Raw genomic sequence first — 12779 nt, forward strand, 5'->3', positions numbered from 1 at the left:
ATGCATCTGTTCCCAAAATTGCAGTGTTTACTAAACCTGGTCCTTGAGCTGCCCTGTCCAGTGCATTTATTTTTCTTTGCCAAAATGTACCTTGCCTCTTGCCAGTTCATTATCTAGCCATAAACCCAATTTCCGAGGGGAAAACATATTATGGCTGTCATAAAACTCGTTGAATCCCTAAGCCCGGTGCTCACCAGCCCTGATCCTGGAGCTCTACCTTCCTGCAGAGTCTAGTTCCAATTATAATCTGTCACAGCTGCTCCAACTAATTAACTTCCTCAGAAGTCCTTGATTGACTGGATCAGATGCATTAGTGTTAGGTAAACGGAGTGTTAGGTAAAGCACAGTTTGGCATTAAATTCCACAGGAGAATGGATCTATAAGGGGAGGGTTGGAGACCACTGTGACAAAAACTGTAACTTTAGTGATGAAGCAAAGAAACATTCTTAAGTTCAATGTATGCTAACGTAAAAAGATTTTTTTTTCATGTAATTTTGGATCGTTTTTATGATTCATCATGAAATGTTCACTTTTCAAGATAAGGAAAAATCTTTCTTAACTTGTAATGGAAGTTAAGGTAATGACTTTTTAGGCCATTTCTGTTGGTCCACTCATCATAAAATGACACAATGCACAAGGTTACTGGAGTGTTAAACTTATGTAAAAAGGTAAAAACTGACAAAAATGAAGATAAAAGTTATTTTTGCGCGACAGCAATGATGTATATGCGTGTTGGCATTTTACTAAAGAAATGTTTTGATGAAAACAATACACTATTCCATCTACACCAAATGTAGTTACCAAGACATGTATACTGTCTTAAGTTTGCTTCTTTAGTTGTAGAAGAAGTAGTACAAACAAACTAATACAAATAATAGAAGTTCCCCAATATGGGTGACATTACTTGTTAGCTACATTAGCCTCTTAGCTCCAGTGTAAACCTAAAAAAGCAAACTTCAACCAACCTGTCTTAGCTGATCGACTGGGAAAATGGGGAAAAAAAGGGGGAAAAAACTTCACTGCATCTGTAGTTTTATCTCAATCCATGACATACTAGGGAATAATTGTGCACCAATCTGCTAAATGTTGATGCCTCCAGTTATGGCAGTGACTTATTTGGAGGCTAACTTTGTAGGACTAATCGACCTTTTTCACAGTCATTGCTTCATCACATCCAGCTGTAAATAGTAGTGTTAGAACTTACGGCTGCACCGTTTAACAGTGAGGCAATGAAGAGTGGCTAGTTTTCAGCCTTCCTCGAAAATCTTCCTTCAGCCTCAGTGCAGCCAACAGCTGTCAAGAAGCAGTTGGCATGTCTGATAGTTCCTCCAACATGGACGAAAGACTAGTTTGACTAGGGTGAAGCACGACACAAAAACTTTAAAAACATTATAACTTTGTATGACCCTGTGCATCTGCTGCAGGCTGCAGACATGCACACTCAGCCTGACATGCACCCCCAGCCTATTAATGATGTCAGTGCATGCTCTGCCATGACAGTGTTTTGTGGGTTTTATGAGCAAAAACAGCGAACCACGTACTGTTGGGCAACAAGAGTTACACTGAACATATATTATCATTGTCATACTGATAAAAAGGTAAATAAATATGGAAACTTTCAAAATAAAACCTAATACGATGATAAGACATGAATGTCGGGTTTATTCACAGAAACAAAAAGGCTATTGCTGAAACTCATGAAAGCCATACTGAAGACTGTTTGAGCCATTAGGAATTCTCTAGTTGTGCTATGTACAGAAAATGGATTAAGTGATGATTTCACTAAACAGAAGTAGCCAAATGCTAATGTGCTGTTGTGCTGCTTCTGCCATTGTGGCAGAGAGTGCATGTGCACATGACATCACTGGGGCTGAGAGCGCATCTGTCTGAGAGTGTCGGCAGCCAGACTCTATTGGGATTTTTCTGTTGCTGAGCTCCGTGCAGCCAACATCTCTGCCATGCATCCCATTGGAAATCATGAGTAAAACAGAGCATCTGTGAATTTTACATGTTCAGTGTGAAAGCATCTGAGCTTATTCCACAAAAATCCATGTCTGAACTGTGAGGAATCCAACTGTGCCATGTTTAGCAAGAAGTTTTTAGCAGTGTTAGGGGAGGGAAGCTCAGCATTCATCACACATCACACTAAAAGGACTGACTAAAGAAACTAGCTATTTCCAGGATGGTACATAAGCCAGTGAATTAATATTTATATTTGAGCTGAGCTTTTTTAACCACAAATGCAAGCAAAACTGTCTACTTTTCAGCCCTGTGTAAACTCACCAGTTCAGTTCTACTCTCCCTCTTTGTTGGCTGTTAGATAGATAGATAGATAGATAGGTAGATAGATAGATGGATAGACAGACAGACAGACAGACAGACAGATAGATAGATACTTTATTGATTATTTATATAAGGGTGAAACAATATAAAAGGAAGAATAAATATTAAAAAATCTATATAGATATCTACAGGCATATATACAAATAGAAAATACAACAATCTGGAATAAGACCTATAACCTGAGATGACAAAGGGCACTGCAATAATGACTGTACAAGGAGGCGCAGGTAACGGCATGTAATGACAATACTGAATAAATATGTGCAGATATTGGTACCGAAATAAAGTGTCTAGGTGTGGAATGTCCAGATGTACAAGATGCGCGATAGGCGGTACAGAAAGTGCAATATGTACAATAAGTACAATAAGCTGTCCATATGTGCAGATGGATATAATAAACCTATGATTTAGCCTGAGATAAACCTATGATTTAAACATGAGATTCAGATTCAGTCCTCATCTCTCCTCTTCCCTCTTCTCCTTCCAGCCCCCCTGGGAAGAGTTGAAGAGCCTGATGGCTCTAGGGACAAAGGATCTGCTGAATCGGTCGGTTGAAAAGCTCTGTGACAGCAACCTGCCACTAAACATGCTCCTCTTGTCCATGATGATGGTGTGAAGCGGGTGGCCATCATCCTCCATAATGGAGAGCAGTTTGTGCAAAGTCCTTCTCTCTGCCACCTTAACCACAGAGTTCAGTTCCACACCAACCACTGACCCCGCTTGCCTGACCAGCTTGTCCAGTTGCATCTCGATTCTCTTTTTCATGCTTCCGCCCCAGCACACCACAGCATAAAAAAGACAGCTGGCAACCACAGTCTGATAAAACATCTGCAGGAGCTTCCTCCAGATGTTAAAGGACTTCAGCCTCCTCAGGAAATAGGCTTTGCCCATTCCTGTACAGGATGTCTGTGTTGGCTGACCAGTCCAACCTATCATCCAGTTGCAGTCCGAGATACCTGTAGGTCATAACCCTCTCCACTCCAACCCTCTCAATAGCGATTGGCAGTGTGAGTGACCTAGCCCTGCAAAAGTCCACCACCATCTCCTTGGTCTTGGAAGTGTTTAACTCATGAAAATTGACACATGACGAGAAGCTTTTCCACAGAATCATTTTTAACCCCTTAAAATCCCAGGCTTATTACATACTAAGGCATATTATTCAGTTACTACAGGGACTTCAATGTAAACTGGTTGAGCTATTCTTATTCTAATAGAAGTGTCCACTCTTAAAAAAGACTCTTCAAGAGTTTTTAGTAAATAAAATGGTTCTATAGACCCATGAACACTCAAAGAACCCTTTGCATGATTAAAAGGTTCTTTGCATCATAACTGGTTCTTTAGACTGATTGAAAATGTCTTGTGTGTGTGGTTCTATATAGCACCAAAAAGGGTTCTTCTATTGTTACGATGTCAAGCTTGTAACAATGGAACAACCCTTTTCGGTGCTATATTGAACCATGAACACTCAAAGAACCCTTTGCATAATTAAAGGGTTCTTTGCATTATTAAATGGTTCTTTAGACTGACTGAAAATATCTTGTGTATGGTTCTATATGGAACCTTTTTGAAAAGGGTTCTATATAGAAACATCTACAGCATATTCTCCGTCAATCTGAGGAATGCTTTCATGACGCAAAGAACCCTCTAATCATGCAAAGTGTACTTGGAGTATTCATGGGTCTATATAAAGAACCCTTGAAGAACCATCCTTTTAGTTGTGTATAATAAAAGTCAGGCCCACCAGCAGACCCTGACTTGTTAACTTAATGTAGTGAAAACTCAGGTAAGGCTGTTTGGTTGAGTTGCTACATTCGGTGCATTTCGGAATGCAGCAATGATTCCGGGCCGTAGTCTCAGCCATGACATGGAAGTGATTTAACGCTACTATTTATGCTTCCACATTAACGCACAGAGAAGTGTGAGAACGGTCTATTTGTTGATGTTGCTATCCAGCCCTCTCCTCCCTCACCTCTACCCTCATCGGCTACTGCACCCCGCCTCTGCACAGGTTTGTCATCCGTCCCCTAATGTGCATTTTTTCGAATAATAATATGCTGAAAGGGTGGAGACTGACAGGAATCCAAAATGGATGTGCTCTTTAAAAAACTGTTTTAGATTGTCTTGCACAATTTGGTGATTTACCTGCTCAAACACCCATGATTCAACTCATCTGGTAATTGCCAGTATTAACTGGTGTGTTTGAGTGGCGCAGACAAAAACCATGCTGGACACCGGCCCTTCAGAAACGGAGTTGTGCACTCCTGTATTGGAGCAAGGAACACTCTAGATCAGGGGTGTCTAATCTTACCTGCAAATTGCGAACAAGCAGGAGATCACCTGATTCCACTTGTTTAATCAATTAGTCTCAGTCTTCAAACAATTGATCAGGTGAGCTTCTGCTTCATTGGAATGAAAACATGCAGCCACATCAGCCCTTGTGGATAAGATTGGACACCCCTGCTCTAGACTGTGCAGTGTAGATGTCTATTACCAGAATAGCTTTCCTCCACCTGTGTAACATCGCTAAATTAAGAAATGTACTGTCGCTACAGGATGCAGAAACGTTAGTTCACACCTTCATCACGTCCAGGTTAGATTACTGTAACGCTCTGCTTTCTGGCTGTTCCAGCCAAAACCTTAACAAGCTTCAGTTAGTCCAGAACGCTGCAGCCAGAGTTCTCAGCAAAACCAGGAAATTCGACCACATTAGCCCAATTTTGTATACCTTACATTGGTTGCCAGTTAAATTCCGCATTGAGTACAAGATTCTTCTGCTGACGTATAAAGCTTTGAATGGCTTTGCTCCTCAGTACCTCAGTGAGCTTATTTCCTATTATCAACCGACATGCCCACTTAGATCACAAGGTGCGGGCTCATTATTAGTACCCAGAATAAATAAAGTTACGTCAGGGGGAAGAGCCTTTTCATACAAAGCCCCCCAGCTTTGGAATAGCCTACCAGTCTGTGTTCGGGACTCAGACACAGCCTCCATCTTTAAGTCTAGGCTAAAAACTTACCTGTTTAGTCAAGCCTTTGGTTAATTTGTTTTCCTAATTATGTCCCTCTATTCCCCCCTCCCCCTACCCCCCCCCCCCGCCCCCTTCCTGAGCTGAGCGGCTGCCTGTCCTAAGAGGGTCTGACCTGAGATGCGGCCGGCGCACTGTACAGTGGTGTTAAACTGTATCCGCTTATACTGTTTTGTGTCTGTCCTCTTATCCGGTGTCGACCAGAGGAGGATGGGTTCCCCTTTTGAGTCTGGTTCCTCTCAAGGTTCTTCTCCTGTTGAGGGAGTTTTTCCTTGCCACTGTCGCCAAGGCTTGCTCACTGGGGCTTGGACCCGGATTCTTTGTAAAGCTGCTTTGTGACAACATCTGTTGTAAAAGGCGCTATATAAATAAATTTTGACTTGACTTGACTAGACGTAACACAGGAGTGTAATTGGACAATGAAAATAAGGGAGACTGGGATCGGTTTTCTTTCTCTGTCGTATATCCATAAATAAAGTTCTATGCAAATGTTTGAAGACCCCTGGTCAAATTACATTTTGTTGATTTTCTAAGTGAAAATAAGTTAACACATCCTCTACAGAGAACACACTTAAATATGGCATTTTTCTGCACATTTTAGTTCACAAATTCTATTTATTTGCTGAGTTTAACAGCACACCAAAAATAATACATACAGTATTATATATGCCATAACCTCTGCACAGGCTACACTTTATGGTTTATTTTTTCCCAAACATATTCAATTCAGCAAATAAACAGTATCTGTGCATTATTATGATGTGTTACCTTATTTTCATTTAGAGACTTTTGCAGATGACTTACACATACAGTACTGTGGAACAGTCTTCAGCACCTAAACACATTGTTTAAAACCATTAATTTTGGCATTATTTTGTGTTTTTGCTTGTAAAGTGTCCAGATAACATTTGGATAAATGCAAAAAAACATAAATACAGTAAAAGGTACAAGAATTTCTTATTTTTAAAGAAGTAGTCGATAACTTGTGAGCTAGTCTGATGGCCAGGAGTCCTTTTAAATTCCACATTGAATTCCATGATAACTAACAAATAATGCTGAGCTGCCAGGAGGGGAGGTTTTGGAAAGGGTTAAATACACATTTACATATTTAAAATCACTACTGTATTAATGTTATATGTGTTTATGGTAATATTAGTGTTTTTTTCTGAGCAAATAAACACTTAGTCCCCAGATAAACAACTTTTTAAATCTTATTTTCTCAAATGACAAAACTTTTGCACAGTACAATTAATAAGTATGTAACTTATTAAAATATAGCTGATCCTTATCCTTTATTTAAATAAAATGAATTAAATCTCAAACATCCTAATAATGACTTTATTATGGATGAATTACTATGGATATCCGCTTTTTCTTACGTTCTTGAACTTCACTCTATACAACATCTTCTATATTTCTATCTTTATTTCCCTACCAGTAGCACTCTCAATGGCCCTAGTTCTTCTAGCTTTTTTGTATAACCACTGATCTGGGATCAGTTTATGCCTTTTACAATGTACTCTAGTGTTCTGTGAGACTACATAGACTGATGAGACGTGACTTTAGATCAGTATTCTCAGTCTGAGATGCTTCATAAATATGGGCCTATGTTTGTCCAGCTTCATTCAAATGCACAGTCAGCAGGTGGTACTTCAACATTAGGATGTTTCAGTGTTGATTAGGATTCTTATTTTACCAATTAAACCAGCCTAAACTGCTTCCAGTATAAAACAAAGGAGACTGAACATGCTTAAAAAATATACTGTTTTATTTACACTTGAGTCATTTACATCCAGTATAAACTGAAATAATTAACTGAATATTAGGAGCAACGCAGTGCTGGGTGGGCGCTGCAGAGTCGAGCATGACCCTATGTTTTCCCTGCAGGAATTACAGTCTAATTTGTGATAATGATTAGATTAGAACGCATGCAGGCAGCCGAAGCCTTTCAGGCCACTTTCAGTATTCACGCCAAGAAGCTCTTCATGTGAAGAGGGGCAGAGGAGTGAAGCGGGGTTTATGCTGTGTGTGCGTGTGTGTGAGTGTTAATTGACCTCAATTTTAATGTGGTATGTAGTGCATTTTCTCAAGGAGGCTTTAGATGGTTCTCGCACGCAATGGACATTGCATGCTCCCCTAAAAATAGGCCTAATAAATATACATTATAGATTAGAAGCGACATGGTGATGTAGGTGTGGAATATCTTGGTGCAGCCTAAAAATGTGTGATTCTTTTTATGTGCATGTGTGTACATGGATTATTCTACCGAGTTAGTTTGCACTGCAGACCCACAGTAAAAAAAAATATATATATATTTAAAGAAACAATTATGTATTTAGACCTTAGATATTTACAAGTGGGGCCACAGTGGGGCTTGTTTCTAGACCAGGAATTACATTATAGATACCAGCCCAGCCCAACCTCTGCACACGCACACACACATACACAGCACTGCCTCTGTGCAAAATAACTTCTTCTAAAAACTGTTTTCATCCTCTTCATTTATTTTTCTTATTTACTATTTATATGCTGCACTGAGATGACCAAGGTGGCTAGTTTGTCATAAAGAGAGAACTGCTTAAAGCTTTTAGTTTAAATGTGATAAAACAAATGCAGTCAACATGCTACAAACTAATGCTAGCTATGTAAATTAAGGTCAGCTTTTCTCAATGCCCACCTGCTCGGATATGTCCTAATCCTCCTTAAGTAGCTCTTTCATTCTTGTCTTCTCTGTACCTGACACCTTGTTTTTTTCAGTTGTTGTTGCATACAACAATCTCTACATTCACTATGCAAAAAACAGTAATGAACTCTGTAGAGAGCTGCCTGTCGTGTCAGCCAGTACCACATTCATACCGTCATGCTGAATTTGAATCGCTCTGGGATTTTGTTAGATTCTTATTCAAATCTCCGTTCTGCCTTAAATAGTGCAGCAGCTACATGCAAGCACCTGTACAAGTGTCTGAATGGAACTACATCATTTCAGGTGGAACAGGTAATTAGAGTAAGAAGCCAGATTCAGCTTCATCTAATCTTTACCCACTGTATGAGTGTCAGTTACAATCGGTAAACCATGTCTGCTCCACTTGAGATGGAGGCTGCCGGTTTAATCCCTAAATCTACACATTTACACCTGGATGTAACTTTTATAGTTTGTCTGAGCGTACTTGTGTTTATATGTGTGAGTTTATACATTAGCTCACTGTAAGCAGCCCACCAGGAATTCTCACTCTCCCGATTACCCACTCTGGCAATGTTTACAAGGGTGTTATGATCTATTTAAACCCAGGGCATTAATGGAGATAGCAAAGAGCTAAATCTATACAAAATCATCATTTATAGGGTACTTTCTATTGAGAGGTCACTGTCCCAAACCATAACCCCTAAAAATGTTTTTTTTTTTTTAACGCATTTCGTCAATGTTCATTTTTTAAAAGTTGAAAGGTTTAGAATTATGAGTTAAATTGTTATAAAAAAAAATGCTGTCCCATGCGTTTTCATGTCATTACGAAAACATGATTTTTAGCCTATACATGGAGCCTTATTTTAGCCACACCCCTGCAATTTAGAGCAGGAAGTGTCCCTCATGACCACATGGTGAGCTGTTATGTACCATTGTTTTGAAGTGTATGTGCCCCAGTCACAAATCAGGGTGTAACATTAAGAACTGTCCCTATATTTTCTGCAGTTAAGTAACCTTTTTGTGTTGTACTGAAAAACATTTAATTGCATGTGTGTACAGCTGTTCAAAGCTGTGTTTGCTGGTTGTGTACTAACTAGCATTTTTGAGCTCTGCTCAAAATGAGCTAAAATTGTCGCTACTGAAACATTTGTTTAAAGTTTTGTAGTGTTATGACTTTTGTTAGTGACAAAATGGAATATTCAGTCATTTATTTTGATACAATTAACATAATTAAGGTATAGGGTCACTCACAGCAAAGGTTAGGAGTCCAAAATGTGTTCGGTAGAATGATCCATATACAGGCTATGTGCGCGTGAGCGCGAGAGTTTGCGTGTGCATGCTTGCCTGTGTGGCTTCTGCTATGCATGTGCAGCGCACATAAAGACCGCCTGCTAGATGAAAAGGTTCGAACAGTTTAAGCCTCAAGTATTCACAGCAAGGAAACATGAAGCATCTAAGAGTCTACAGTGAAAAAGAGCAACGGAACATCCAATAAGACTGCAGAGGAGTGTTACCTCTCTCTCTCTCTCTCTCTCTCTCTCTCTGGGTTACACAGTTTCATGTGTTTATATCAAAGTCAAAGTCAGGATTACTTTACTAGTTCATTAAAGCCATTGCGCGTTCCCGAGTCCTCAGGATTAGTCGAGTCAGTGGAGGTTTGGTGAGCTGTAAAGTTTCTGAATCTCAGCGCTTTCCTGTGGATTATATCAGTTAAGCCTCTTAACGTCAGTTAAGCTGCTCATCACAGCTCGCGCGCCATGCTGCAAATGAAAGTGGCGCGAACACCTGGCAATTCCTGCCCTGCTGCTGCTGCTGCTGCTTGACCGTCCCAGCAAGTCCGGCCAGGTTCCAAGCGCATTCCCGCGCGCAGCTCCTGGAATCCTTCATGTTTCTCTCTGCGCGCCCCCTTTCACAATGCCCCGTCCACGCGCACCACGGCCAGTCCCTGCGTAGACGGGGGTGGCGGCGGCGCCTCGGCCACCTTCTTGCCTCTGCGCGCGAGCCTGGCTAGGGTGCGCGCGGACGGCGCGGCCTTAAGCAGCAGCTGCTTGAGCCCGGCGCGATACTCGCGGCGCACGAGGCAGTAGAGCACTGGGTTGAGGCAGCTGTTGGTGTGCGCGAGGCACACGGTGAGCGGGAACGCGTAGGCCTGCGCGTTGTAGAAGGCCTTGCTGAAGGGCACGAGGTCGAACTTGATGAGCACGCCCCACAGCGTGAGCGCCTGGTTGGGCAGCCAGCACACGAAGAAAGACAGCACGACGACCGTGACGGACTTGGTGACGCGCGAGCGGCGCCGACGCCGGCCGCGCTCGCGCTCCTCCGAGCTGGGCGGCGCGCCGCTGCTCACGCGCCTCTTTAACACGAAGCGCAGCAGCAGCAGGTAGCACGCGCAGATCACTACCAGCGGCACGAGGAAGCCCAGGAGCACCTTCTGCGTCTGGTAGAGGCCGAGCAGCAGCTGCGGGTCCCAGCCGCCCGTGTCCGGGAAGCGCACAAGGCACAGTTCGTCGTCATCGGCCACGCGCGCTGTAGTGGAGTAGACGGCGTGCGGCAGCGTGGCGGCCAGCGCCACGAGCCAGATGGCCACGCTGGCGCGCCGGGCGCCGCCGCCACCGCCGCACGCGGCCGCGTCCGGGGCCGTGCGCAGCGAAGAAGCCAGCGCGCAGTAGCGCGCGACGCTCATGGCCGTGAGGAAGAAGACACTGGCGTACATGTTCATGGTGGTCACTGAGCTCACGAGCTTGCACATGAGCTTGCCGAAAGGCCAACGGAAGTCCAGCGCCGTGTCCACAGCCCAGAAGGGCAGCGTGAGGACGAACTGCAAGTCCGTGGCCGCGAGGCTCATCACGAAGCAGTTGATGGAGGAGCGCCGCAGGCTGTGGCGCGAGCGCAGCACGCATAGCGCTAGCACGTTGCCCACCAGGCCGAGCGCGCACACCACCAGGTACACCAGTGCGATGGCCACGCGCAGCGCTGCGCTCGCGCCGTCCGCGTGCGCCTCCACGGCGGGGTCCTTGGAAAGCAGCTGGAGCCAGCAGCGCAGCGAGAGCTCGCTCCGGTTCCACGGGTCGTCGCCCTCGTCCGCGCCCAGAGCGCATGGGCTCGAGCCGGGCGGAGACGCGCTGCTGTTCGCCTGCATGTCTCGCGAAGCCCGGACTAGGTTTAGATGACCAGCGAGGCGGACGGTTCCCAGTCGTCCATTCTCGAAGCGGTTTCGCTGTGTGATCGCGCTGTTGCGCGTGAGAGGATAAAAGGTGCTAGAAGCGCGAGGACTCCTCCGCTTCCCGCCACTCGCGCAGAACTGAGCTCGCGCGGCGCTCTTGCGGGGTTTATAGCCACGCGCTACTGGTGAGAGAGAGAAAAACGCGGGAAGCGCGCGCATCCTCGAGCTTACTGTCAGGAGAGGGAAACTCCACCGACTTTTCAACATCTCTGCACAGTTAAATGGTTAAGATGTAAACAAAGTCATTCAGGTGGTTTGGTGTGAAATGCTCAGTTCTAGGGAAACTTACTGAGTCAGAATTGTTCACTGTGGTGGTGAATGGAACCAGACGACCACCTGTAAAAGCTCCCTCACAGAAAGTTACTATATGAAGATGATAGATTTGTGATAAAACTTTGGCCTAAAACTCATTTTAATCAATGTATTTTAATTCATTCATGGTGGATGGACACATGAAAGGTGTTCTAAGGCAAAATAATCCCCAGAGAGAGCTTATTTTTTCATATTTACCACTGTTTTACCATCAACATTACATATAAAAAATCAAGTGGTATAAGCTCACTGGTGGTTTTGGATAGTAAACAAAATGGCTATATTTGTGTTGTAGACATCAAGACCCCTGGTTCCTATCAGCACCACTGTAAAGAAATCTGAGTCAGCAAGTTTCTCTGTAAAGAAACATTTTGAAAACTTGGTTGAATTCCCCTTTAAAGAGAACGCTCAAGACCAGTCTTGTTTTCGTCCACTCAAATCATATCAGTGAAATTTGGCTAATGAGTTTATAAACTGGCTAATTAAAATGAAAAAAAAAATGAATTAGTTACTGAAGCTTTACTAATGGAATTAGCTAATGGAGCTTTAAATGAAATGTGGCTCATTACAGTTTACAAATGAAACCAGCTAATTAAAGTTTACAAATAAGATTAGCTACCTTAATTAAACTTTACCAATGAGGCTGGATAGTTTATATATCTGATATTTGCTGATTAAACATTAAGCAGTCAAATTAACTTTAAACTTCAAGTAATATTAGTTGGTGAAAATTTACAAATTATACTTTACATGTTAAACCGGCAAATTCAATTTAACATCTGAAATTAGCCAATGCAGTTTTACAAATGAAACTAGCCTATGTAAACTTTACAAATGTCATTTGTTGCAGCTTTAATCACTGACTCTATGTTTATGTATTGATCTATTCTAATAGTGTTCAATCTTTTTGTTTTAGGGAGCGTGCACAGTTTGTGGTGGGCCGAACGGCAAAAAGACAAAACATAGGTCGATTTTTGAAAATATGTTTTATAAAACAATGAAAGTTAAAGTTATATATAGAATGGAAATGCACCAATCAGCCCCAACATTAAAACCACCTTGTTTCTACACTCATTGTCGATTTTATCAGGTACACTGTGTAGTTCTACAATTACAGACTGTAGTCCATCTGTTTCTCTGCATACTTTGTTAGCCCCCTTTCACCCTGTTCTTCAGTGGTCAGGACCCCCAC

The 12779-nt window shown here is 42.7% G+C and overlaps 1 protein-coding gene across 1 annotated transcript; it reads right to left on the minus strand.

Annotated features, from left to right (window-relative positions):
- Positions 1 to 9961: 9961 nt before the first annotated feature.
- Positions 9962 to 11191, minus strand: rxfp3.2a (relaxin family peptide receptor 3.2a). Its single transcript, XM_036556476.1, has one exon. The coding sequence runs from the start codon at positions 11189 to 11191 to the stop codon at positions 9962 to 9964; it is 1230 nt and encodes a 409-aa protein (XP_036412369.1).
- Between the last annotated feature and the right edge of the window lie 1588 nt (positions 11192 to 12779).

Source organism: Colossoma macropomum, unplaced genomic scaffold (genome assembly GCF_904425465.1).
Source record: "Colossoma macropomum unplaced genomic scaffold, Colossoma_macropomum, whole genome shotgun sequence".
Lineage (NCBI taxonomy): Eukaryota > Metazoa > Chordata > Actinopteri > Characiformes > Serrasalmidae > Colossoma > Colossoma macropomum.